At 43.8% G+C, this 25,264-nt stretch overlaps 1 protein-coding gene across 3 annotated transcripts in view; it reads right to left on the bottom strand.

Annotated features, from left to right (window-relative positions):
* The window catches only part of LOC124151451 (uncharacterized protein CXorf58-like), a 122,529-nt gene that overhangs the window by 53,424 nt on the left and 43,841 nt on the right, over nt 1-25,264 (bottom strand). For all 3 annotated transcript variants that reach the window (XM_046523931.2, XM_046523932.2, XM_046523929.2), the window contains exons 2-4: nt 23,581-23,913; nt 18,264-18,363; nt 15,926-16,020 (exon numbers count right to left, since the gene is read on the bottom strand). In XM_046523931.2, coding sequence (XP_046379887.1) covers nt 15,926-16,020; nt 18,264-18,363; nt 23,581-23,894 — 509 coding nt within the window. In that variant the 5' untranslated portion in view covers nt 23,895-23,913. The remainder of the gene's footprint in view (nt 1-15,925; nt 16,021-18,263; nt 18,364-23,580; nt 23,914-25,264) is intronic.

Raw genomic sequence — 25,264 nt, forward strand, 5'->3', positions numbered from 1 at the left:
AAATGGGTCTGCCAGAAGAGGCCCAGCCTCACACCTACAGGGGTGTCGACGATTGGGATGACAAGGGGTAGGAGCTCCCAGTCGTGAGTGTCCGAGAATTCATTGCTTTCCCTTCTCATCCACACTCCTGAAGGGAGTGATAAAAGCTCTGCCTCTCCCTCGTTCTCTGCTACGGAATAAGTGCTGTGTCTCAGATGATAATTTCGTGATTTGGTGGATCGCTCCAAAGCCTTGAGCGCTGTCTCGTCTTGTGCACAACTTGAGACCTTGGTGTGGGTTTTGGTGACTTGATCATTGAATAATGACAAGGCCGACCACAGTTGACGAAGGAGCCAGCGTTTGAATTTGCAATCCCAATTAGACAAAGCCAAATAGCATTTGGGCAGATAGCTGTGATCTCCGCAAGGGCTGCCCTGAGGTGATTCCTCATATGGTCTATTTGTCTCTGCTGAGAGTCTAATACTGTCTGTAAGATGCTCAGCATTGGTCTCAGCAAGATCCTGTTCCATAGCCCGGGATAAGGAGCAGAGCCGACAAAGGTTTAAGTGAGAGCCTAACCTCAGTCTTGATGAAGGTGAACCGATTATCTGGAATTTTAAAAGTAGTAGGCATGGACGACTCGGTCATCCTCAGGAGATCCTTCTCCAAGTTGTGCACCTGGTCAGTACTTTCAATGGTGTGGATAGGAAAGTCATCCTTCATAAACCTTGGTGCCCTGAATGCTGGGAAGATGGTTAATCTAAGAGAAATCCAGGGATCTGGCAATATTGATGTAGATTGTGACCAAAAGGTGCAGTCAAATGGTCCACAATTCATTCTGGCATCTGGGCCAAGCTCGGTTGTCAACGCAGGTGAAGATGGTAATCCTGAAGATGCAGTCATAACCAACATGCAGCAATGTTGAGGCACTGATTTGGCGCCTGCCTGGTAGAAGCGCCGTAAGACGTGGGAAGGCATAGCTGGAAATGTCAATAGAGCAGACAGCAGCTACTGAAAGGTAGAGGTGTCAAACTAAGAACTGTGCCTGGAGTTTTCATGGTGGTGGCAGCAGAAAAGGAATGTTGATCGTCCCCGGAATGCTGGGTAAAGCCCAACCCAAAGTAGAGGGCTGATTCGTGATGACAGGGGACAGGTGGGGGGATGAATCCTGCAAGACAGACATCCTTCTAATGTGCCGAAGGGACTGCTCAGCAATACGCTAATGTGATAGCTCTCTATATTTCAGAAAGCTTGACGGGGAGACAGGAGCAAAGATTACATTTTAAATCTGGTGTACAAATTTGAGTACAATCCAGACATCGTAGGTGAGGATCTTTAGCAGACTTTTTACCATGGCAAATAATGCAACACGCAAGCATAAATTACACATGAAAAGGTGGACGTATTTGAAAATGACTTGCCAAAACCGAGAAACAAACCAAAGTTTTAACTAAAGGTAATAATAGTACGAGGGCCATTCAATATATAACCAGCCTAACCTATTTGCTACTGCTCTTCACTTCTTCTTTTTCCACATAACCACCATTGAGGTCTATGCACTTTGTCCAGCGATGTGTGAGAGCTAAAAGCCCGTTGTGATAGAAACCATGGGGTTGTTCGTGTAACCACCCCTCCACTGCTGTCGTGAGTTCATCATCGGACCGGAAATAATGTCCACGCAGTTCTTTCTTCAAGTTTGGGAAGAGAAAGTAGTCGCTTGGTGCCAGGTCTGGTGAGTAAGGTGGATGAGGCAATACTTTGAACCCGTTCCGCTTCACTGCGGCAACCGCAAGTCGACAGGTGTGCACTCTGGCATTATCGTGTTGGAGCAGCACACCATTTGTGATCTTTCCACGACATTTGGCAAGAATAGCAGTCTGCAAACAGTCCAGGAGATCGGAGTAGCACTCTCCAGTAATAGTCTGGCCACGTGGCAAGTAGTCAATGAGCAAGACCACTTTGGTATCCCAAAAGATGGTTGCCATGACTTTGCCAGCCGATGGTTGAGTCTTAAACTTTTTGGGACGGGGTGAAGCAAAGTCAGTCCACTGCTTACTCTGTTCTTTGGTTTCTGGGTCATAGTGGTGTACCCAGGTTTCATCACCAGTAACAATTCTCTCCATAAAGTTGTCTGCATCCCGACTGCATTGCGTCAAAAGTGCCTGACACATTGACGCACGTACAGCCTTCTGATCATCACTCAGACATTTCGGGACCCATCGGGCAGACAGCTTCCTCATACCCAGATGATCATGCAAAATGGTATGGAAACTTCCCTCTGAAATGTCCAAGGCCTTGGCCATTTCTGACACCTTCATTCGCCTGTCTTTGACAACCAGTTGTCTCACAGCTTCACTGGTTTGGTCATTGGTCACCTCTACAGGCCTGCCAGGGCGTGGCTCATCTTCCAGGTTCACCCGACCCCTCTTAAATTCTGCAACCGAGAATTTGACCTGTGCATACGAAGGTGCACTGTCACCATCAACATCTGACAATTCATCATGTATCTCCTTTCCCGGTTTCCCTTTTAAGTAGAGGTACCTAATAACAGCCCTGTATTCAACCTTTGACGAAAATTTTGCAGAATCTACCCTTGCCATCTTTATAGATCACGTGTGTGACTTAAAATACAATTTCCTCAGTGAAACTTTGTCTATGCACGTGACATACATTGGTGCACAGCACGTGACAAGCATGCAACCGTTAAGATCTGATAAATAGCTTAGGCTGGTTATATATTGAAAATGGCCCCGTATAATTAACTACAAAGACAGCAACAGAAAAGGAAACGACTGCCTCGAGAAAACGGAGAGATTTTATCAAATTTAAGAGGGCACATTAGAACAACAAACATGTGAAGAAATACAACAAAAGTCTCTTCACATACAAATTAGTAAACTCTAAATATTTTTTGCATTTGTATGCTTATCCTGCATTACTCCTTAATGCATTTACTGCTATTTTTTACAGAAAGACGAAGCTATGAGGGGTCCAGCTGTAGAAGAAGTTGTTCCAACTATGTGTGTGGCTAATACCCTCACACAGCTGCCACTTGACCCTGGAAGTGGAGATGTCTAGTATAATCACATTACTGCCTTAAACATCTGAAGACATCGTGGGGAGGTAGCACTGAAACAGGTGGGCCCTCAGAAGTAGTAATGCAGGAAATGTATACAAATGTAAAAATATTCAGATTTTACTTAATTTTTTAACTTATCTTGCATTAGTCCTTAACACATTTTTACCGGACAGTATGGAGGGGGTCATACCTACAGATGTGATCATTAATAACCCCTTAACAAAGTCCAAGTAACTCATACAGCTTTCTAAGCAATGAATGGAAACCAGTAACCATTCCTAAAAATGAGACCGTGAGGAATGTCCAGGCAGGAAAACAGTAACAGAGAAAAGCATAAGCTAAAATCTAAAACTGACCTACCAAGCTGATGTGAACAGCATGTAAGACCTCTAGTCTAGGGTGAAATACCAGAGAGTTTGAAAGGCCAGCTCTGGTGTCCTAGAGAAATCAGTGGCTTCTGGTTTTGGTGACCTGTTGAGCCACCACCAAAAGACCAAAACTGTGGACGCCTTCCATGTCCTCCATAGCAAAGTCTCTCAGAAAGTGACTGGTTAAAACTGTATCTGACCCCCAGAAACAACCTTCCATAATTGATCTGTTGGGGCAGTTACTGTGGAGAGCCATGGTATACATGACCGCCCTGCTCTTGTGAGGGTTGTTGGCCTTGTTTCATAAGCCTGTATGATGATCGCCCGGGGCCATAATGAGAGAGCGTTCCGGATGTAGGAGAAAATGGGTTTTGTAGACCAACGTTGAGTCTTAGAGTGCTGAACACTGCAGTGCTTGCACCAGGCATAGGAAGAGTTTTTCCTAATAGGCACCTACAATAGAAGGGTGAGGAGGTATGGTGAACGATCTTTCGGCTGTCCCGGGAGTTGATTCTTGGCTATGAAAACCCAGCACAGCCCAAGATGAATGGCTCCATGCACCCTGTGCTTGAACCAGACCCGGGTGATAGCAAGAGCATGTTGCTCACTTATCCTCACCGCAGTGGCCAGAGCCAAGAGGAAAACCGTCTTCTTGGTGAGGTTATAGAATGAGGCCAAGTGAAGTGGCTAAAAGGGAGCAGCACACATCAACTTGAGAACCACGTTTAGATGCCATGGGTCTGAACTTAACCTTCTGATCTTCCAGCCTAAAGGAATGCACCGAAGCTTGACGTTCCAGGATCTTAGTCATCTTGCGATCTTCAGGAATCACCAACATCGAATTAAGAGATAAAATGTTGTTGGTAGTGGTGCTTCTCTTTAAGCGACATTTGCTGCAAAAGAAAAGTAGAAATTCCGCTAAGAAGTGAGAGGGGGGGAGAAGCAGAGGTGGCATCCTGATGTCTGTTCTTGCAAGAGGACTCAAAGGACTTGAAGGTCTGTGTGCAAATGCTATGGCTTTGGCAGCTCAAGCCAAGAAAGAGACAAGATGCCTTGGTCAGTCCGGAACACAGACACCCTATAAAACTGGGTGAACAACAAAATGAGGTCCGACTTGAGCTCATTGACAATCCACCCTAGCTGATTGAGAAGGTGTCTGGTGAAGTCCATGTGGTGGATGAGATTTGCTGAGTCCTGATGATTCAGTAGACAATTAAATGACTCAAAGTTGATATTCCTCAGGTGCAGGTAGGCTGCTATTGTATATAGCTGTTGAAATGCCAAATGGGAGTATCACCCATTGGTAATGGGTACATTGAAGATTAACCTGAGGAACCACCTGTGGCTGGGGTGGCAAGGCACATGGCGGTATGCATCATGGATGTCAAGGCTGATCATGGAATCGTTGGCCGTGATAATAGTCCTTAGCAGCCTCAATGTCATGCGAAAATGTTGGTTGAATGTTGCAAGATTGTATATCAGCCGTAGTTTGTCGGAGTCCTTCTTGGCAACAAGGAAAAAAGGGAGTAGAAACCTGGGATGAGAGCCGGGTAGGGAACAATCTCTATGGCTTCCTTGTGGAGCAGAATGTTTATGTTCTCGCACAGAAGCTGATGTAAATGTGGTTGTCAGGCATCCGCCAAGTGTGACAAAGTCAGAGTCAGAGGGAAGACCAATGATGAAGGGCGTTGGTGACATACAAGTCCTCCAGGATGGACCAATTCGACCAAAAAGTGCAAAGTCTCCTACCTACAGGAGTGATGGTGACTGGAACGGCTGGGGATGGGAAGACCTGCTTGCCATGACAATCACCACCTCTGCCTTGGAGTCTATATAGGTGAGGCTGGTAGTTTCCCTGGGGATTTCCATGACCACATGGACCGCCTCTGTGGTCGACCATATACTATGAAATTAGCCGTTATTAGCCCACTGTTTGTAACGAGTGATATAGGGGCGTAGATAACGAGAAACTTATAACCGCGCTGAGCTAGGCCAGAGGATCTCCGAGGATCTAAGGTGTGCTTGTGTAATACGAGTATAATAGGGTAGTATAAGGACGGACAATTTATCGACCGTAGAAGATAGAATCCAGACTGTTACTGAGCAGTTTTATAACCGGTCCGGGCGGGCTAAAATCTCGAAGGCTCAATCGGCTAGAGATGTAGAACTTTGCCCAGTTCGGAGAACTGACTGACCAAACTGAGCACGCTCGCTTGAGTGTTTGTCGAGTTGGTAATGTTTGATGAACGTGCTCGGCTGGCTCCAAATAGCCGCGGAGCAGATCTCCTCAATGGGCAGAGCCGCGGCGTACGCTTGTGACGTAGCCACTGCTCTAACCGAATGAGCCTTCAACCTGGTAGGGGGGTCCCTGCCTTGAAGGGTGTACGAAGTACAGATAGTAGACACTATCCACCTGGAGATAGATTGTTTGCTCGCAGGTGAGCCAGCCTTCCTACTGCCATAACAGCAAAATAGTTGGTTATCCTTACGGATACCCTTAGTTCTGCTGATATAGGCCTTGAGGGTCCTGCGGACATCCAAGACATGAGCATGTCTTGCAGGGATCCCCGACGAGGAAGGCTGTGAAAGAGCAGGTAGCTCAATAGGAGCCGTCACGTGGAAGGCATGTGCGACCTTAGGACGGTAAGAATCCGGCAGCTGAATACTGACCCTGTCCCGGTGGAAGACAGTTAGCTCGGGAATGGCTGACATTGCGTGAATGTCGCCTACCCATCTGCTGGACGCTACCGCCACAAGGAACGCCGTCTTCCAGCTCAACAGCATAAGAGAGAGAGAGGCCGGTTCCCGAAAGGAAGGACCGGACAGCCAATCAAGAACGATTGACAAGTCCCAAGGGGGACTGATTTGCCGTACAAGCGGTCGGATCCTGTCCACACCTGCTAAAAAGCGCTGCACTAATGGGTTCGCACCCAGAAGTGCCCCGTCACCAGGGACGTGAAAAGCTGCGATAGCTGTAGAGTACCCCCCGACTGTCGATGCGGCCAGTCCGTCATCTAGTCGCGACTGGAGGAACTCAAGCATGGCTACGAGATCTGCAGAAAAGGGATCTGCAATCCCTCTATCGACACACCCGCACGCATAGCAGGCCCATCTATCCTCGTACTGAACGTTTGTCTAATCCCTCCGCGAAGCCAGTATTGTGTCTGCAACTCGTGCAGGAATACCGCTCTCCTGGAAGCGATTCCCGACAGAGGCCAAGCCACCCACTGAATCCTGGGATTTAGGTGGAGGGCCCCATTCTGGGATAGGAGGTCCGGTCGTGAAGGTAATAGAACAGGAGGCTGAGCCAGAAACCTGAGTATTACCGGAAACCAGCTCTGCGCCGACCAAAGAGGTGCCAGGAGCACCAGTAGTGGCTAGCTGAAACAGGACCTTGGGGATCAGAGGTACTGGGGGGAATGCCCAGAGTATTCTATCCGTCCAATCTAGCTGGAAGGCGTCACCCCAGATGCAAACAGATCCACCTGGAACGACCCGTATAATTGGGAGATAATCCTGAATATCCCCGGGTCGAGCCTCCACTCGTGAGGAGCAAGGATCCGGCGAGACAGAGCGTCCGCATGGACGTTGTCCATCCCCGGAAGATAAACAGGTATCACCCTGATATCGTGTGAGTCGCACCATAGGAGGAACTGCCACGCCTCTTGGAGAAGCGATGGTGACACCGTTCATCGCCGTTTGGTTGTCCATCTCTAGACGAACCACTTGGCCACGAAGCAGATCCAGGAAGCGTTGGAACACCAACCTGACCGCTCTCAGTTCTAGCATATTGATATGCCATGTTGCCCAGTAACCGGAGCTATGTACGAGCAGTGTGTCTCATGGACAGAAGAAACTGGGAAGTAACACTTCTGACCTTGACTATGCGGTCTTGTGATAGAGATACAAGTCCCCTCACTGTGTTGAAGTTCGCCCCTAAGAAGACAAGATTCTGAGTAGGGCTCAGCTCTGACTTCTTGAGATTGACTATCCACCCTAGAGTGATCAGAATGTCTATCACAGCTTGTGTAGCTATCTGACTGAGGGATTGCGATAGAGCTCTTAGTAACCAGTCGTCGAGGTACGGGTGGCAGAACCGACCTTTCGACCTGGCTACTTGGGCAGTAATCAACATCAGCTTGGTGAACACCCTCGGGGCCGTGGCGATCCCGAATGGTAGAACCCTGAACTGATAACACCTCCCGTCGAAAGAAAACCTGAGGTATTTCTTGAACTCGGGGTGTATGGGTACGTGGAGATAGGCGTCTTTTAGGTCTATTGACGTTAGCCATTCTCCTGTCTCGACCGCTGAGATCACTGAGCGCAGTGTCTCCATCCGGAAGGACGGTACCTCTATTCAGCCTTCTCAGATTGAGAAGAGGTCTGAACCCTCCGTCTTTTTTGGTGACTAGGAAACATGTCTAGTAGAAGCCCTTGCTTTCCTGTCCCACGGGAACCGGTTTGATCGCCGCCTTCATAAGAAGTGCGTCGACCCCGGCACGGAGGAATTCCGCCTTCTCTCGGGTAGCAGGCACCGGAGTGTGCTTTATCCCGGAGGAGGGGGGCGGATGATTATTCCACCGAGGAAAGTGGTCATCCCTTAGAGTGGACAGGGTCCAGGGATTTGATGTGACTGTCTCCCATTCCTTCAGGAATAGAGCCAGTCGGCCGCCTACGGGGACATCCGGCTTGAGGCAGTGGACCCCTGCTGTCGGCAGTTTGATAACTTGCGACTGTGGGTCCGCCCGGGGCGCTTCGGGCGCTAATGGGAACCCATCAGGGTTCCCGGCCCCGCGAAAAGGCTGCTGGCCTCGACCAGCTGCCTTGCCCCTGCCCCTGCCTTGCTTGCTCCTCCCGGCGCCCTTACCTGAAGGAAGCGGCTGCTTTCAAGGCTGAGCGGGCGCGTCAGCGTGGGAGGAGTCAAGCGGAGAGGCCCGCTTACGCGGTTTGACGCTAGGTATCTCCAACAAGGCCTTAGAGTCCTTGATGGAGGCATACATTTGAGCGGCCTCTCTGACCACCTGCTGAGCCCCAGGGAAGAGGGTAGAACCCATCTTATATGGCAAAGCTAGGAGGTCTTGGCGTGTGGAAGTCAAGTACTTAGATACTGACATCCACAGCCTGCGCATGCCCATAACTGTGCACATCATCTGTGAGGCACAGCTACGAATAGCGTCCCGCGCGAGATGACTATGAACCTCTGTCAGTTGCACCGCCAACTCCGAAGAGTCGTCCAGCCCCTCTCCCACTAGCTCCCTCTGTACAGCCGACAGATAAGCGGAGTGTACAGATTTGCATAGCTGTTGGCATGCTCCTGGAAGCAAACGTAAGCAGCCTTCAACTCCGCGCCGCACATGGGAAAGGGGGGCAACCGCCGGCCCTGCTTGGCCTTAGCCAATGCTGGGGTCGAAGACCCCCCAAGGGTGACGGAAGTCCAGACGCACTCGTCGACCACTGGCACCTCGAAGTCACCGTCCTCTGCCAACGGGTACCGCTTAAAAAGTTCGGGCAGGTCAAACTTCCTGCGGGCACCCGAGAGCAGAGGGTCGATGACCTCGTGTGTCAAGGAGGACAAGATACGGAGCCGCACCTGGGGCGCCTTGCTAGGAGCAAAGGCGTCCCCCGGAAGGCGGAACTCAGTCGGATCCGACTCGGGCATAGGCGCAGCCACCTGAGGCAGTACCTGGAGAATCTTGTCCCGTACGTGCCTCAACGAGGATGCGATGGAAAAAGCTCCCGAAGCCTCCGAGTCATCCCCTCCCTCAGCCCGAAGCCAAGTCCTGGTCCCGAGGTGCCGGGGGTTCAAGAGAACCCACCTGGCTCTGGGCCATAAATCCGCTAGCGAGAGCCTCGGCCTCGGAGAAGGCGTCTGACTCCGCTAGGGATAAAGGTGCGGAGGAAGTAAAGCCAGCGCTCGCCACCCCTCCGCTGGGGAGCCATATCGAGCCGGAGCAGACGAAGGGGAAGGCATCTCCTCTCGGAGCTCGGACTTGACCTCCTCCATCATCGACGCCATCTGCGACTTGAACAGAGCAGATATATCTGCTAAAGAAGGTGCAGGAGTGGGTGCAGTTAAGGGCGAAAACACCCCCCTGGTCGTCATGTCCCTTTTCCACCAAGCACTTAAGGCAATAATCATGCTGGTCTTGGGGCGGAATGTTAAGCCCACATCCCGTACAAAGTTTGAAGGTCTGTAAAAAAAGACCGTAAGTACTGAGTTGGGTTGGGCGGGAAAAGTGTATCAGTGCGATTAAAGTGCTTTTAACAATTGTGAAAACAGAAGCAAAGGCGTAATGTATAATGCGACTTTCATGCGGTACTAATAGCCATTGTCCGTAGTATAAATTTGTTTTAAACACCAAGTGGGCGTGTTACGTGCTAAGGTGTAAAAAACCCTTAAAAAAGGTAAGTGTAGTTATAATCTAGTACATCACCTTGGGTTTTGTAAAGGAAAAACGTTCAGTTGAAATCTGTATGATATAACCAAACCCCAAGCCATTTTGTTGGCCTTGGGGTTACATGTGTCAGACAGTGGAACCGCACAATGGACTCCATTACGGACATTTGAATTCTCATGCACCGTACACGTGGCGTTTCTTCTATGAGAATTACAACCTTATAACTTTACAATGCGAGATATTATGCCTTTGCAATGAAATAAATGTACCATACATACAGTTTGGTCAGTCATGTTGTCTCAGGTCACGATCACGTATTTTGAAACTTTTTCTCTCTGAATATTCACACGTCCTGTCAGGTGTATGACATAAAGGAAAGTGATTTGGGTGAGAGTTGATTCCCCTGGCGTGATGCGCCGTGGAGGTGAGGCCCCGTAAGGGTGGTCGTATATCATACAAAATGAAGTTTTGTGTGGTAACAATTTTTATTAAGGAAAATGGTTACAACTATGTCATGTAGATTTTCTTGAGCCAGGAAAATGCAATAAGTGCCCAAAGGAGGATTTAATCTGAAAGAGAATAGAGTATGTGATGAGCTGCAGAAAACATTCACTATGATCTGAGGGAAGGGAGGAATGGCACAAAGACGTTGAACTTGTGACAAACAAGAGTATGTGATGAGCTCAAGAAAACATTCACTATGATCTGAGGGAAGGGAGGAATGGCACAAAGACGTTGAACTTGTGACAAACAAGAGTGTGTGATGAGCTCCAGGAAACATTCACTATGATCTGAGGGAAGGGAGGAATGGCACAAAGACATTGAACTTGTGACAAACAAGAGTATGTGATGAGCTCCAGGAAACATTCACTATGATCTGAGGGAAGGGAGGAATGGCACAAAGACGTTGAACTTGTGACAAACAAGAGTATGTGATGAGCTCCGGAAAACATTCACAATGATCTGAGGGAAGGGAGGAATGGCACAAAGACGTTGAACTTGTGACAAACAAGAGTATGTGATGAGCTCCAGGAAACATTCACAATGATCTGAGGGAAGGGAGGAATGGCACAAAGACGTTGAACTTGTGACAAACAAGAGTATGTGATGAGCTCCAGAAAACATCCACAATGATCTGAGGGAAGGGAGGAATGGCACAAAGACGTTGAACTTGTGATAAACAAGAGTATGTGATGAGCTCCAGGAAACATTCACTATGATCTGAGGGAAGGAAGGAATGGCACAAAGATGTTGAACTTGTGACAAACAAGAGTATGTGATGAGCTCCAGAAAACATTCACTATGATCTGAGGGAAGGGAGGAATGGCACAAGGATGTTGAACTTGTGACAAACAAGAGTATGTGATGAGCTCCAGGAAACATTCACAATGATCAGAGGGAAGGGAGGAATGACCAAAGACCTTGAACTTGTGATAAACAAGAGTATGTGATGAGCTCCAGGAAACATTCACAATGATCTGAGGGAAGGGAGATATGGCACAAAGACGTTGAACTTGTGATAAACAAGGGTATGTGATGAGCTCCAGAAAACATCCACATTGATCTGAGGGAAGGGAGGAATGGCGCAAAGACCTTGAACTTGTGATAAACAAGAGTATGTGATGAGCTCCAGGAAACATTCACTATGATCTGAGGGAAGGGAGGAATGGCACAAAGACGTTGAACTTGTGATAAACAAGAGCATCTGATGAGCTCCAGGAAACATTCACAATGATCTGAGGGAAGGGAGATATGGCACAAAGATGTTGAACTTGTGATAAACAAGGGTATGTGATGAGCTCCAGAAAACATCCACAATGATCTGAGGGAAGGGAGGAATGGCGCAAAGACCTTGAACTTGTGACAAACAAGAGTATGTGATGAGCTCCAGGAAACATTCACTATGATCTGAGGGAAGGGAGGAAACGCACAAAGACGTTGAACTTGTGATATACAAGGGTATGTGATGAGCTCCAGAAAACATCCACAATGATCTGAGGGAAGGGAGGAATGGTGCAAAGACCTTGAACTTGTGATAAACAAGAGTATGTGATGAGCTCCAGAAAACATTCACTATGATCTGAGGGAAGGGAGGAATGGCACAAAGATGTTGAACTTGTGATAAAAAAGAGTATCTGATGAGCTCCAGGAAACATCCACAATGATCTGAGGGAAGGGAGGAATGGCACAAAGACGTTGAACTTGTGACAAACAAGAGTATGTGATGAGCTCCAGAAAACATCCACAATGATCTGAGGGAAGGGAGGAATGGCGCAAAGACCTTGAACTTGTGATAAACAAGAGTATGTGATGAGCTCCAGAAAACATTCACTATGATCTGATGGAAGGGAGGAATGGCACAAAGATGTTGAACTTGTGATAAAAAAGAGTATCTGATGAGCTCCAGGAAACATTCACTATGATCTGAGGGAAGGGAGGAATGACGCAAAGACGTTGAACTTGTGACAAACAAGAGTATGTGATGAGCTGTAATAATCATTCACTATGATCTGAGGGAAGGGAGGAATGGCACAAAGACGTTGAACTTGAAATAAACAAGAGTGTCTGATGAGCTGCAGAAAACATTCACTATGATACGTTGAACTTGTGATAAACAAGAGTGTGTGATGAGCTGCAGAAAACATTCACAATGATCTGAGGGAAGGGAGGAATGACACAAAGATGTTGAACTTGTGATAAACAAGGGTATGTGATGAGCTCAAGAAAACATTCACAATGATCTGAGGGAAGGGAGGAATGGCACAAAGACGTTGAACTTGTGATAAACAAGAGTGTGTGATGAGCTCCAGAAAACATTCACTATGATCTGAGGGAAGGGAGGAATGACACAAAGATGTTGAACTTGTGATAAACAAGAGTATGTGATGAGCTCCAGAAAACATTCACTATGATATGAGGGAAGGGAGGAATGGCACAAAGACATGGAACTTGTGACAAACAAGAGTATGTGATGAGCTCCAGGAAACATTCACAATGATCTGAGGGAAGGGAGGAATGGCACAAAGACCTTGAACTTGTGACAAACAAGAGTATGTGATGAGCTCCAGGAAACATTCACAATGATCTGAGGGAAGGGAGGAATGGCACAAAGATGTTGAACTTGTGACAAACAAGAGTATGTGATGAGCTCCAGAAAACATTCACTATGATATGAGGGAAGGGAGGAATGGCACAAAGACATGGAACTTGTGACAAACAAGAGTGTGTGATGAGCTCCAGAAAACATTCACAATGATATGAGGGAAGGGAGGAATGGCACAAAGACATTGAACTTGTGACAAACAAGAGTATGTGATGAGCTCCAGGAAACATTCACAATGATCTGAGGGAAGGGAGGAATGGCACAAAGATGTTGAACTTGTGACAAACAAGAGTATGTGATGAGCTCCAGAAAACATTCACTATGATCTGTGGGAAGGGAGGAATGGCACAAAGACCTTGAACTTGTGACAAACAAGAGTATGTGATGAGCTCCAGGAAACTGTGAAGATGCTGGTCACTGGACCCTAACACAGCTGGCCTACTAGTCTGTGAGATGCTAGTCACAAGACCCCAACACAGCTGGCTAACTAGTCTGTGAGGATGCTAGTCACCAGACCCTAACCCAGCTGGCCAACTAGTTTCTACTGTTGAAACCTGACTTGTCTTTCATGAGGGAGACCCAGTACCAAAATTTGGTAGAACACCTATAAATATTATTTGGGTTATCATACAGAATTTCTATTGTGTCTATGATCAGATGTGCTATGAAAACACATCTGTGATGTTATTCTATTGTTTAAAGGGGCACTGATCTAACGCAATTCCCCGGACTGGTTGCTGCCTTTGTTATTGTTTTTTCCCAGTGAGTACCCGGATGATACGCAACGCAATTGAGCGTGACCAGAGACTGGGCTACCGTCTGCAAGGACAGCTAAATGAACTTGGAGGCTGGAGGCAATATTTGTTTTACGCATTTTTGCATAAACACTGATTGGTTAACTGTGATCTTTAAAGATTTCGACAAAGGGCGCATGTTAATTAATTTTTTCAGCCTAAACAAAGAGACAAAAAGAACGACGGAGCTCATCGGATGTTGTAATTTGGAAATACCCCAGATGGTTATAGTTTAATACTAAAAAAAGTATCCATGCAGTGAAAGCATTTTCGGGTTTTGGATTGCGTCGATAATACGATTACTACTCCCTTGTTGTCATCCACGTTTTCTCGTCTAACCACTTAGATTACCTGACAAAGGTTCCCATTTGGCATTTATTGTGTCTGGGGTAATTATTCAATCTAAATCCAGGTTTGAAGTGAGGTGAAATGTGTGTTATGTAATATGCACGTGGCAGCCATGCAAGAGATGAATGATCAGTTCATTTACTTTTTTTTGTAAATCAACGGATCGTTCCTGGTCATCAAAGGATTAACAGAAAATACGTTGATTGATTAATCACTGTTATCTTGCACAGTGGATATGTCAAAAGGGAGTGTTTACATGTCTAGGTTTACTAAAACAAAGGGAATACACTCATATCATGGCGTGAAGTGCCGATGTAAAAACAACATACTTTGTTCAAAGGGTTTACTGATAATACGTTGATCATTGTTATCTATCACTCAATGGAACCGTGGACGTTATGAAAATAGTTGTCACGTGGGCTTTCTCAGCCAACCCTTGAGACTTGACACCTATGTGAAACACCTAAAACAATCCAAGTGATCAGTTGAGAAACGAACACAGGTTATAATATCCCGAAACGATATATATCTTTTAAAATATTTGATTGTTACAGAGACACGTGACATCGAATAAGTTTCTTTGTACAGCTGCAGACGAGTGGGATATTGTTCCTTTGTGTGGATATTCATGGATACATTCCTCGAACAAGGAAGCTGCCTAAAATTTATACACATAAATTTGGTGGGTTGTAATTATGGTATTTGCATTTTGTTTTCCTTCATTTGAACCGATTCGTTCTTGTTTCTCTACGTCTTGGTTGGGAAATTCTTCAATGCGCGATATACGTTGTTTTCACCGGTCTTTTCCTTTGTAAGCGTGTATATATTACCGTCAATTTGTAAAATTTGATTCTCTCAGGCAATTTATAAAATGTGTAAATATTTCAGCCATTTTGACTAAGAAATCTGTCCAGATTGATTTAGAGGATCAAAAGGGCCTACAAACATCACAACAGATTATTATGTAGGATTAGAAGCCAAACAGCATAGAAATGTACTTTTCAACAAAATGTTTTTAAGTCACTTTGTAAAATATTTAGATGTTTAATAAATATGTTACACATTTTGACCGTAAAAAAATATGCACACTATAAAAAAGCAATGCTTAGATGAAATATTTACTTCGTGTTGCAAGTAAAAATAGTGTAAACTAAAATCGCAAAATTACCAAGCAAGTGACTTATCAAAACTTCGTCACCATTATCAATGCCACCCCCAAAGATACCTACATTTCCTTATTATCTCGAAAACTGTATTTCATTTTGTTGATCAATGTGACCATACGCCCTTATTACTACCGGTATCCATAAAAGTGACTAATGCGCTTACGAAAGGCGCAGCAGAGGTCGTGAACTAGTCTAGATTTCTGCTATACATCCGGGTACTCACTGGGAAAAACAATAACAAAGGCAACAACCAGTCCCGGGGAATTGCGTTAGATCAGTGCCCCTTTAAACATTTGGCATTTTTTTAAGAATGGAGAGTCAGTTGTCATTTACTGAAGAAAATTATTTCTTGGCCTAATACTGAAGTAAATGATTGGCAATGATGCCAGCTGAGCTCAGACCTGCATTATATGATTTGAAGACGAGTGACGGGCAACCTCATTTACAATAACAAGACAAAATGCAAATATGTTGTGTTACATGATGTTAACTATAACAATATTCATGTTAAATTAATTAGGAACCCTTCTACTCAGGGGAAAAGGAAACATGTATGTACAAACAAGTCTGATTTCAATTTGTTAAATACTAAGGTGTGAATGTATTTGGGAATGCTGTCTCCATTATACCTAAGAAAGCAAGAGTTACTTGGACATTCTCCATGTTCTCCGAAACACACTCCATACTTACCGAAATCGAACTTTTATCTGTAAACTTTTGTCTTTCAGAAACACTGCCTCTTTCGGGCACACCTTACGAAGAATTTCATGTGACAGCGAATTCTCCTGTTGAAAATTGTATCACACAATAAATTTACATACATGTCAATGAATTATAGGTTATAAGACATTTGTCAAAATCATCAAACATACAGCAAGGATTCTCAAGGAGCAAGTTTGTCTTCTGAATAAACTATTACAACATAAACACATGTGTTGGGACTTTTATTAAGATTCTCAATCTGTGGCATACATGTTTTTCTTCTCCTGGGTATATAACAGCTAGCCTACTAGGCTGTGAAGATGCTAGTCACTAGACCCCAACACAGCTGGCTAACTAGTCTGTGAAAATGCTAGTCACCAGACCCTAACACAGCTGGCCTACTAGTCTGTGAAAATGCTAGTCACCAGACCCTAACACAGCTGGCCTACTAGTCTGTGAGATGCTAGTCACAAGACCCCAACACAGCTGGCCTACTAGTCTGTGAAGAAGCTAGTCACTAGACCCCACACAGCTGGCCTACTAGTCTGTGAAGATGCTAGTCACTAGACCCCAACACAGCCAGCCTACTAGTCTGTGAAGATGCTAGTCACTACACCCAAACACAACTGGCCTACTAGTCTGTGAAGATGCTAGTCACTAGAACCCAACACGGCTAGCTAACTAGTCTGTGAAGATGCTAGTCACAAGACCCTAACACAGCTGGCTAACTAGTCTGTGAAGATGCTAGTCACTAGACACCAACATAGCTGGCCTACTAGTTTGTGAAAATGCTAGTCACTAGACCCCAACACAGCTGGCTTGCTAGTCTATGAAAATGCTAGTCACTAGACCCCAACATAGCTGGCCTACTAGTCTGTGAATATGCTAGTCACCAGACCCCAACACAGCTGGCTTACTGGGCTGTGGAGACGCTAGTCACCAGACCCTAACACAGCTGGCCTACTAGTCTGTGAAAATGCTAGTCACCAGACCCTAACACAGCTAGCCCACTAGTCTGTGAAGATGCTAGTCACCAGAGCCTAACACAGCTGGCCTACTAGTCTGTGAAGATGCTAGTCACCAGACCCTAACACAGCTGGCCTACTAGTCTGTGAAAATGCTAGTCACCAGACCCTAACACAGCTGGCTTACTAGTCAGTGAAGATGCTAGTCACTTGACCCCAACACAGCTGGCCTACTAGTCTGTGAAGAGGCTAGTCACTAGACCCCACACAGCTGGCCTACTAGTCTGTGAAGATGCTAGTCACTAGACCCCAACACAGCCAGCCTACTAGTCTGTGAAGCTGCTAGTCACTAGACCCTAACACAGCTGGCCTTACTAGTCTGTGAAGATGCTAGTCACCAGACCCTAACACAGCTAGCCTACTAGTCTGTGAAGATGCTAGTCACAAGACCCCAACACAGCTAGCCTACTAGTCTGTTAAGATGCTAGTCACCAGACCCTAACACAGCTGGCCTACTAGTCTGTGAAGATGCTAGTCACCAGACCCTAACACAGCTGGCCTACTAGTCTGTGAAAATGCTAGCCACAAGACCCCACCAAGCCAGCCTACTAGTCTGTGAAGATGCTAGTCACTAGACCCTAACACAGCTGGCCTACTAGTCTGTGAGATGCCAGTCACTAGACCCCAACACAGCTGGCTTGCTAGTCTGTGAAAATGCTAGTCACTACACACCAACACAGTTGGCTTTCTAGTCTATGAAGATGCTAGTCACTAGACCCCAACACAGCTAGCATACTAGTCTGTGAAAATGCTAGTCACCAGACCCCAACACAGCTGGCCTACTAGTCTGTGAAGATGCTAGTCATTAGACCCCAACACAGCTAGCCAGCTAGGATGTGAAGATGCTTGTCACTAGACCCTAACACAGCTGGCCTACTAGTCTGTGAAGATGCTAGTCACCAGACCGTAACACAGCTGGCCTACTAGTCTGTGAAGATGCTAGTCACCAGACTCTCACACAGCTGGCATTCTAGTCTGAAGATGCTAGTCACCAGACCCCAACACAGCTGGCTTACTGGGCTGTGGAGACGCTAGTCACCAGACCCTAACACAGCTAGCCCACTAGTCTGTGAAGATGCTAGTCACCAGAGCCTAACACAGCTGGCCTACTAGTCTGTGAAGATGCTAGTCACCAGACCCTAACACAGCTGGCCTACTAGTCTGTGAAGATGCTAGTCATCAGACCCTAACACAGCTGGCTTACTAGTCGGTGAAGATGCTAGTCACTTGACCCCAACACAGCTGGCCTACTAGTCTGTGAAGATTTTCAAGATTTCCAGAGAATGTTGTTGCATACTAACTGCTGCACAGATGGAGTGCTTGAGGAGACAAAACATCTGCCTGTCTCGAAAGGCGATCCATGCTCGCTCTATTATAGATGCTGCTGCCTGTCGAATTAACCTGAAAGCAAACAATTGGCATTAATAATGTCCATAATGCATTTCTAACATTTGGAAGAGAATTTACATTTATCTCAAAATATCACACTGCTTCAGGCCATACACAATTCTAAAATTTGACTATCGTTCCCATGCACCTCACTAACTTACACTCTGTCCCACCTCATAATTTCATTGCCCGAAGTACAGTGTTTCAGTTCTAGAAAATTACCATGAGCTGCATGGCAGTACAAACAATAATACAGCATAGAGTCCTATCAAAACATTTGTGCTATATTCATCATGTTGTAGAGGTTAACCATGATCAGATGTCCTTCATAGTCAGTCACCTCAATATACATGGTAAAAAATAGAGGATATTCTATTCGTGTTCATGTCATACTATGTTTACGACACGAAGAAGATGTCTACATACAGACGAATTTTAGTGTTTACACTACAGCAAGTCACAACAGCAGCGGAACCACAATTCGTTGAATGACATCAACAATCTCCAGCTATAACATTGTTTCTAGTGTGACGTCATTCCGACCTCACGTCACAATTGGGTTCAAATGACGCCAACAATGCCGTCCGGATGACGGAAACAATACACTGTTGTCTCGTGATGTGATATGACCCTAGGGCACATATGACTTTTATGAACCCTGATATGTTTGCCCTCGTAGTTAGTAAAGAATGTTATGAATGCCTTGTACCTGATCAGTCACAACAATACATTGTTAAGCAGGGTGTGTTTACTTAAGAATTTGGCCCTCACTCTATGAAGGTTCATTCTCCAATGAACTGACACAAAGTGAAAGTCAGTTCTTAAAATTTTATGTATTGATATTTTTACATCAAGGACATAGACCTTGATCTATATCCAATTATAGTTAGTATGTGTGACTTCATGTTTTACACTGACAGCCATACAACAACCAGTTGTATCTCGGAATAAAATAGTTCCTCAAAATGAGAGGTGACATGAGCTTATGTATGCTCAACCACAGGACCATGTAACTAATTATAACAATAAAAATAAAAAAAGTCGCAAAAATATCATAGACGAGGCCAAAGGCCTTTGGCCTCGTCTACGACTTTTTTTGTTGTTGTTGTTATAATTAGTTACATGGTCCTGTGGCTCAACATGCTCAACAGGGACAACTTTTGTAGTTTCTTCAGAACAAATGTACTCAAATATTATCCTCATTAGATGAGCAAGGTCTGTTAACAACTACCTCAGTTAGCCAGTCACAATGACAGCGCGTCATAATACATTTAAAACAAGTACAAGATGTCAAAATGGCCATTTTTATTTGTGCTAGGGAATTCCCAGGGATTTCTCCAGGAATGTGGAAGTAGTCTGTCAGTGTTTATGTCATTTAAAGAACACAGTCTTGTGAAAACCGTACAAACGTCAAATTATGTCGTTCATACATGTATGAACATCAATTTCGTGTTCATGTGACCGCCCTCTCGTCCAATAGAAAGGCCATATATCATGTAAACTTCAAATTAAAAAATTACAATAATATGTTTAATCATGCAGTTAATTTCAAGAAAGACAAATTATGTTAATAACTAGATCGTGGAGATTAGATAGTTTACAGGCATATCTGTTTCTATCAAAAGAATTTAATTGTATGCAATTTTCACCCAGGCAAACATTTTGATAGTTGACTATTGTTGGATGCAGGAATGAACCCTTCAGAACTTTAAATGGATCCGATGGTAGAAACGTATCTCCCCACATGCCAAAATTAGATTGTTAAACTATGTAAACTAGATATTTACCAATGAGCAAATACCCACAACAGAGATTTTGTTTCTGTGTCTCATAAATTAATCTACATCATAAAACTTTTCTTAGTGTTATGCAGAGCTCCAGATGAGATGTCGCTTGTGTACAAATACTCTATTTAAAAAATATAACAGTATGACAGCATTCTGAGTAATTACTCAATGTATCCATTTCAACTTGCATACCTACACTTCTTTACAGGTGTTTATCTACTGATCGAATGCAGCCATCACACATACTGCAGTAGGAAAAACAGGTGTTATGTGTCACTTATTATCACCTGGACATGTTACATACTTGGGGCAACATCTTAACAGATACAAATAAGATGTCACCTTCTGTCATGTTATATATAGGTGTGACAGAGTACCTCCCTTTAGTCATTCATGTAGTTTTTGTTTTAGTGGCAGTTGACAAGTGACGTGTGGATTAGCGCCATTAGTTCCGACCATGTCGTCCGTTTACATCAGCCGTCAGAGGCCCTGTTACGTTAGGCTAATACTGATTGTCACTCAGCTAAGCAAACAGAGATTCTCGCTGATTTACTTAGTATAACCTCAGGTCTTGCACATTTAATAATGAATAAAACAAATATATGTTTGAAGGTTTTGCAAGGTGGATAATATGGATATCAGTTAAGACAAAATATTTTATGGATGAAAACTTCTTTGTTCTATCATGATGTATAGATCCTTATACCGTTGTCAAGTCAGAGTACTATAACAAAATCATGACAAGTGAAATTGACCATTCTCCACCTAAAATATGAGGAACATGCTCTGTTCATGATTCCCGGAAACGGAGTTTGAAGCTGGTGTTTGAGTTGGTGTAATCAGATAGGACAAGTACGTAAGCCACAAGTAAATCATAGAAGGCCTCAAATCAACCTCCTCTCTTTCTTATTTATACCTCACGAAACTTATTGAATGATCAAGACTGTCCTATTGTGAACCCTGAGCTCCCACAGTAATAGCCAGTTCGCGGAGCTCTCCAAATTACACTGAAGATGTCACATACTCAGACCTGTCAACCCCTCATCATGACAATAGGGCAGTTTTGATTTTAAAATGGGGGAGATTTAAAAAAAAAAGTGAAGATAAGAAGATAATTTACTTTTATTTTTATTAATTTTATAAAGACAACAAAATAATTTAAAACAATAACAATAATTTTCTTGTGCGTACAGCTAGCCTTATTCCCGTTTGTATTTTCCTCTTCCAAGAATAAACAGAGCACATTATCATACCTCCATGTCAGAATGACGAGATCGGATTGGTCAACGTGATCTTGATAAAATACTTTATCATACCTCCATGTCAGAATGATGAAATTTGATTGGTCCATGTGATCTTGATAAAATACTTTATCCTACCTCCATGTCAAAATGATGAGATCTGATTGGTCAGTGTGATTTTGATAAAATTCTGTGTAACCTGCCTTGGAGGGTAATAAATTTCTCAGCGGAAGAATAAATCTCTCATACTCCGACACAAGCAATACAGGCTGCACATGGATTTCTGAGAGACTCCGCTGCAAAGCCAAAAGCTGCATGCTTTTTCAGAGTCAAAAACAGTCACGTGACATAGAACAAGTTAACCTCAGCTTAATCGAACAGCTGTCTTCTATCAATTTTGAATTTGTGTTAATTATTTTACAATGTCACATTAAAACATGTCGGTAACATAAATTCGTTGCACCAGGATCTATAATCTATCTATATCACTTTCATTCATCATCAGATAAACGCGAACATATTGAAAACAAACGATAGATAGCTTGACCAGTTGACGACGTGTTCAAGCCGACCAATTGTCAGGGTTCGTCATGATGCATTTTTCCTGAGTATTTTGCGCAATTTTGGTTACAAAATATGCCAAAGAATATCAAGTGCATTTATTTTGATGCAACATGATTACCCCTAGTCTCATTAAGATATATTGCTTATTCTGTCTGCGGTAGTCTGTTGATAGTTCAATTACTTCATTCATAAATTTCCTAGAAATGTTCGTGTTATTCCATTTCCAAGAAAAGTATGTAAAATTTGTCAATGAATTGAGCTTGGGAGTCGTCATTGATCATTCTGACCTTGACATGTATTAATCTCATTGGTTGACAAGTACTGTTGTATGCAAATTAGATTGCTCATCTTGGACACTAGCAAACTATTATCTAATCAATTTGAGTAAAATAATCACATGATACATTCTTGCAAATTTGATACAGTTCTGCGTGTTGATATTTTTGTGCAGACTTTGACTTTAAAACCCTAGCTGTAAGGAACCCTGATTGTTTAACTCATTGTCATTTGGACTTCCAAATCAACCAATCGCACATTCTGTTGTTTCTGGAGATGGTGCTTGCTGGTCATATTCCCGAGAGTTTAATGGCGTAACTGTGAGGTAAATTGATGTTTTGACAAAGTTTCTGACAAATCTGATAACCAATAAAGTCATGAAAACTGGGCCAGCCATAAGTTATTTAATTATGGAAGAATAAACTTGCTAAGAACATGAAGACAACAGTTCATTTCAGGAAGTGATAGGTACTCGGCTGATTATTCATTTTAAGTTCAACCCTTCAGGCACCTGTTAGGACTATCCAAGTTTTCTTTACAGTTTACATTGTTAAATCGTTTACCACATGGATATAATTACCAGTTGATCACTAGACAAAGGCACATCCACATCCCCTGGCAGGTGACCTTGATAAGGGTCACTAATCCGGGAACCTCCCACACAGTTTGGGAGTTATCACATGCATGTATGCATACAGAGTCATTCGGAAAAGTTACTTGTAGATTTCCGAAAACGTTTGAGCATTTGACTTTCTGCAACTAACAATCGTCAGAAACAGATGTATAATATCTACTACCACATAGCAATGGTGTTATGTTTCTGTACAGCACCTCTTTCAATAATGATCCCGCCCAAAAATCTACCTGCTAGCAGTGGCAGTTTGTGTTGAAAACATTCAGGCTCTAAACATAACTCATAAGAAAACTAGTAATTATACAAGCCTATTGGTATTAACTTTTGATAACAGCATGCCCTCTGGTATTTTTGCTATCCATGGACTATCAATCCAGCAATCAGATCTAGCACTGCCATAATCCCTTCATTATTACGGTAGTCCAAATTGTTTCATTAGTATCCCACATTGAAGTACTGATAAACTGCATCTAATGCCATATGCTCCTCGCACTTTTGATGGGGGATATTAATCCATCAAATGGCATTGTGAGTATAGTCCATATCTAGAAATTAGAATATGGGGGAATAGAACATCTAAGAACAAAATGTCTTTCCACTGGATTAACTCACTTTTAATGGAGAAATCAATATCAATAAAATCAATCAAGACCTTTGCGTATAGAAAATTGTATGAAGTTACAGAAGTTTTAGATGTCTAAAGTATGACAAGTCAAAACCAACTTACTCTCTCTGATTATGTGCTCCATGTCGGAGGCTCCGGATTGGGGATGGGGACAGTGTTTTGGCACTTGTTGGTGTAGGGGCTGGCCGAGTGTGTACAAACTCTCTACCCTCTAGAGATACTGAAAACTTGCTTTCGTGGGATTTGGGAGTCAGTGGTGTCAGTTTCCCTTCACCAGTTGAGGCTCGATCTGGACTTCTACTTTTGTGGTATCCATCACCAGAACTGGCAGAAGGCAACTTGACACTGATGGATGTGCGACTGGTCCTGCTCACACTCTTCGGTTCACTTCGTCTTGATTCAGGACTTTCAGACATCCTTCTAGGACAAGAAGACCTAAACACGTCAAACAAGAAAAAACATCTATTTGAAGGCTCCAGTTTTATAATTAAAACGGCGGGTAAGAACTGTCCTAGGAGTCTAAGGGGTTACACCATTCCTATGCATTCTAAATGACAGGTGTGTGAAATAGCATCGGATTCATTAATAAGTGTCCTTAGACTAAAGACATGACAGACACCATACCTACCCGTAACCTTCCTTCGTAAGTGTTTATCACCTATTCAACCCTTTGGGTTCATTTCCGTAACATCTTAGGCATGACTAGATAAATCAACACATAGTTTAACAGTGCTGATATAGCTCAGTTGGTTGGCTGTCAGCCTCACAATCCAAAGGTCTTGATTTTGCATCTGACGGATTCTCACAAAGACTGGTTGCTTGTCTTTGCGACATGTGTACTATGGCAGAGATAGTCTTCACAAGAAGTTGTGGTGCTGTATTCAAAAGGTGCTCCATACAATGGATGACATCACATGCTTATGAGTTAAATGAGCTTGCCTGTGGCAAAAAAATTATTGCAGGTGATTCTGCGCCATCTGATTGGCTACCCAAGCAATTCTTTTGATTCTATGTTTCAACAAACCAAAAACAAATTAGGCCATGCCCGCTAATGGAAATACTGTTTCCTGATTGGCTGATAATAGATCGGGTAGGGCTTTTGCTGCATTATTGTCACTGATTTTGTTTTGTTGTCTGCAGTTGTTTTTTTTGTTAATGATTAATAGAGGGCAAGTAAACGAAAAAGTCAATTTCCATTAGTACAAACACCATAGTGGACCGGCGGATGCCTGTAATACCAGGATAACGATTTGATGCAAAAATACACAATAGATACGTTTTTGTTTCACACTCAAATTTACACAATTCATAGTCCATCTTCTTTTTTGGGTGGCATCACACTACTTGGGTTGTGATCACAGTATTATACTGCTCAATCTGCAGTGTTAATGGTGGTCAGGCATCCTCTTTGGGAACACATCCAATGAATTGAGGTTTGATGTCTGGTCTTAAACATGAACTTTGGTCAAAACCAAGTGCCGCCCCTCTTAGAAAAAAAAATGTAAATCAGCCTGCACATTTGCCACAGAGGAATACTGTTTTTTGTCTGTAAATCCTTTGATAGCTCAAATCATACTAATGTTTTCATTCTTTTCCTTCTTTATTCATATAAGCAGGTACAGCATATATATACATGTCATGTCAATAAAATTGTGGTACATGGTATTCAAGAAGTGTACAGCTATTCATACATACAAATTCTTGCCCATCAAGTCAAAGTGTATGTATTGCTATGTATTGCAGATTGGTTTTGAAACAAGTTGGGAAGGAAGACCAGAAACTTAAA

This window comes from Haliotis rufescens, unplaced genomic scaffold (genome assembly GCF_023055435.1).
Source record: "Haliotis rufescens isolate VD_foot unplaced genomic scaffold, xgHalRufe1.0.p SCAF_9, whole genome shotgun sequence".
Taxonomy (NCBI): domain Eukaryota; kingdom Metazoa; phylum Mollusca; class Gastropoda; order Lepetellida; family Haliotidae; genus Haliotis; species Haliotis rufescens.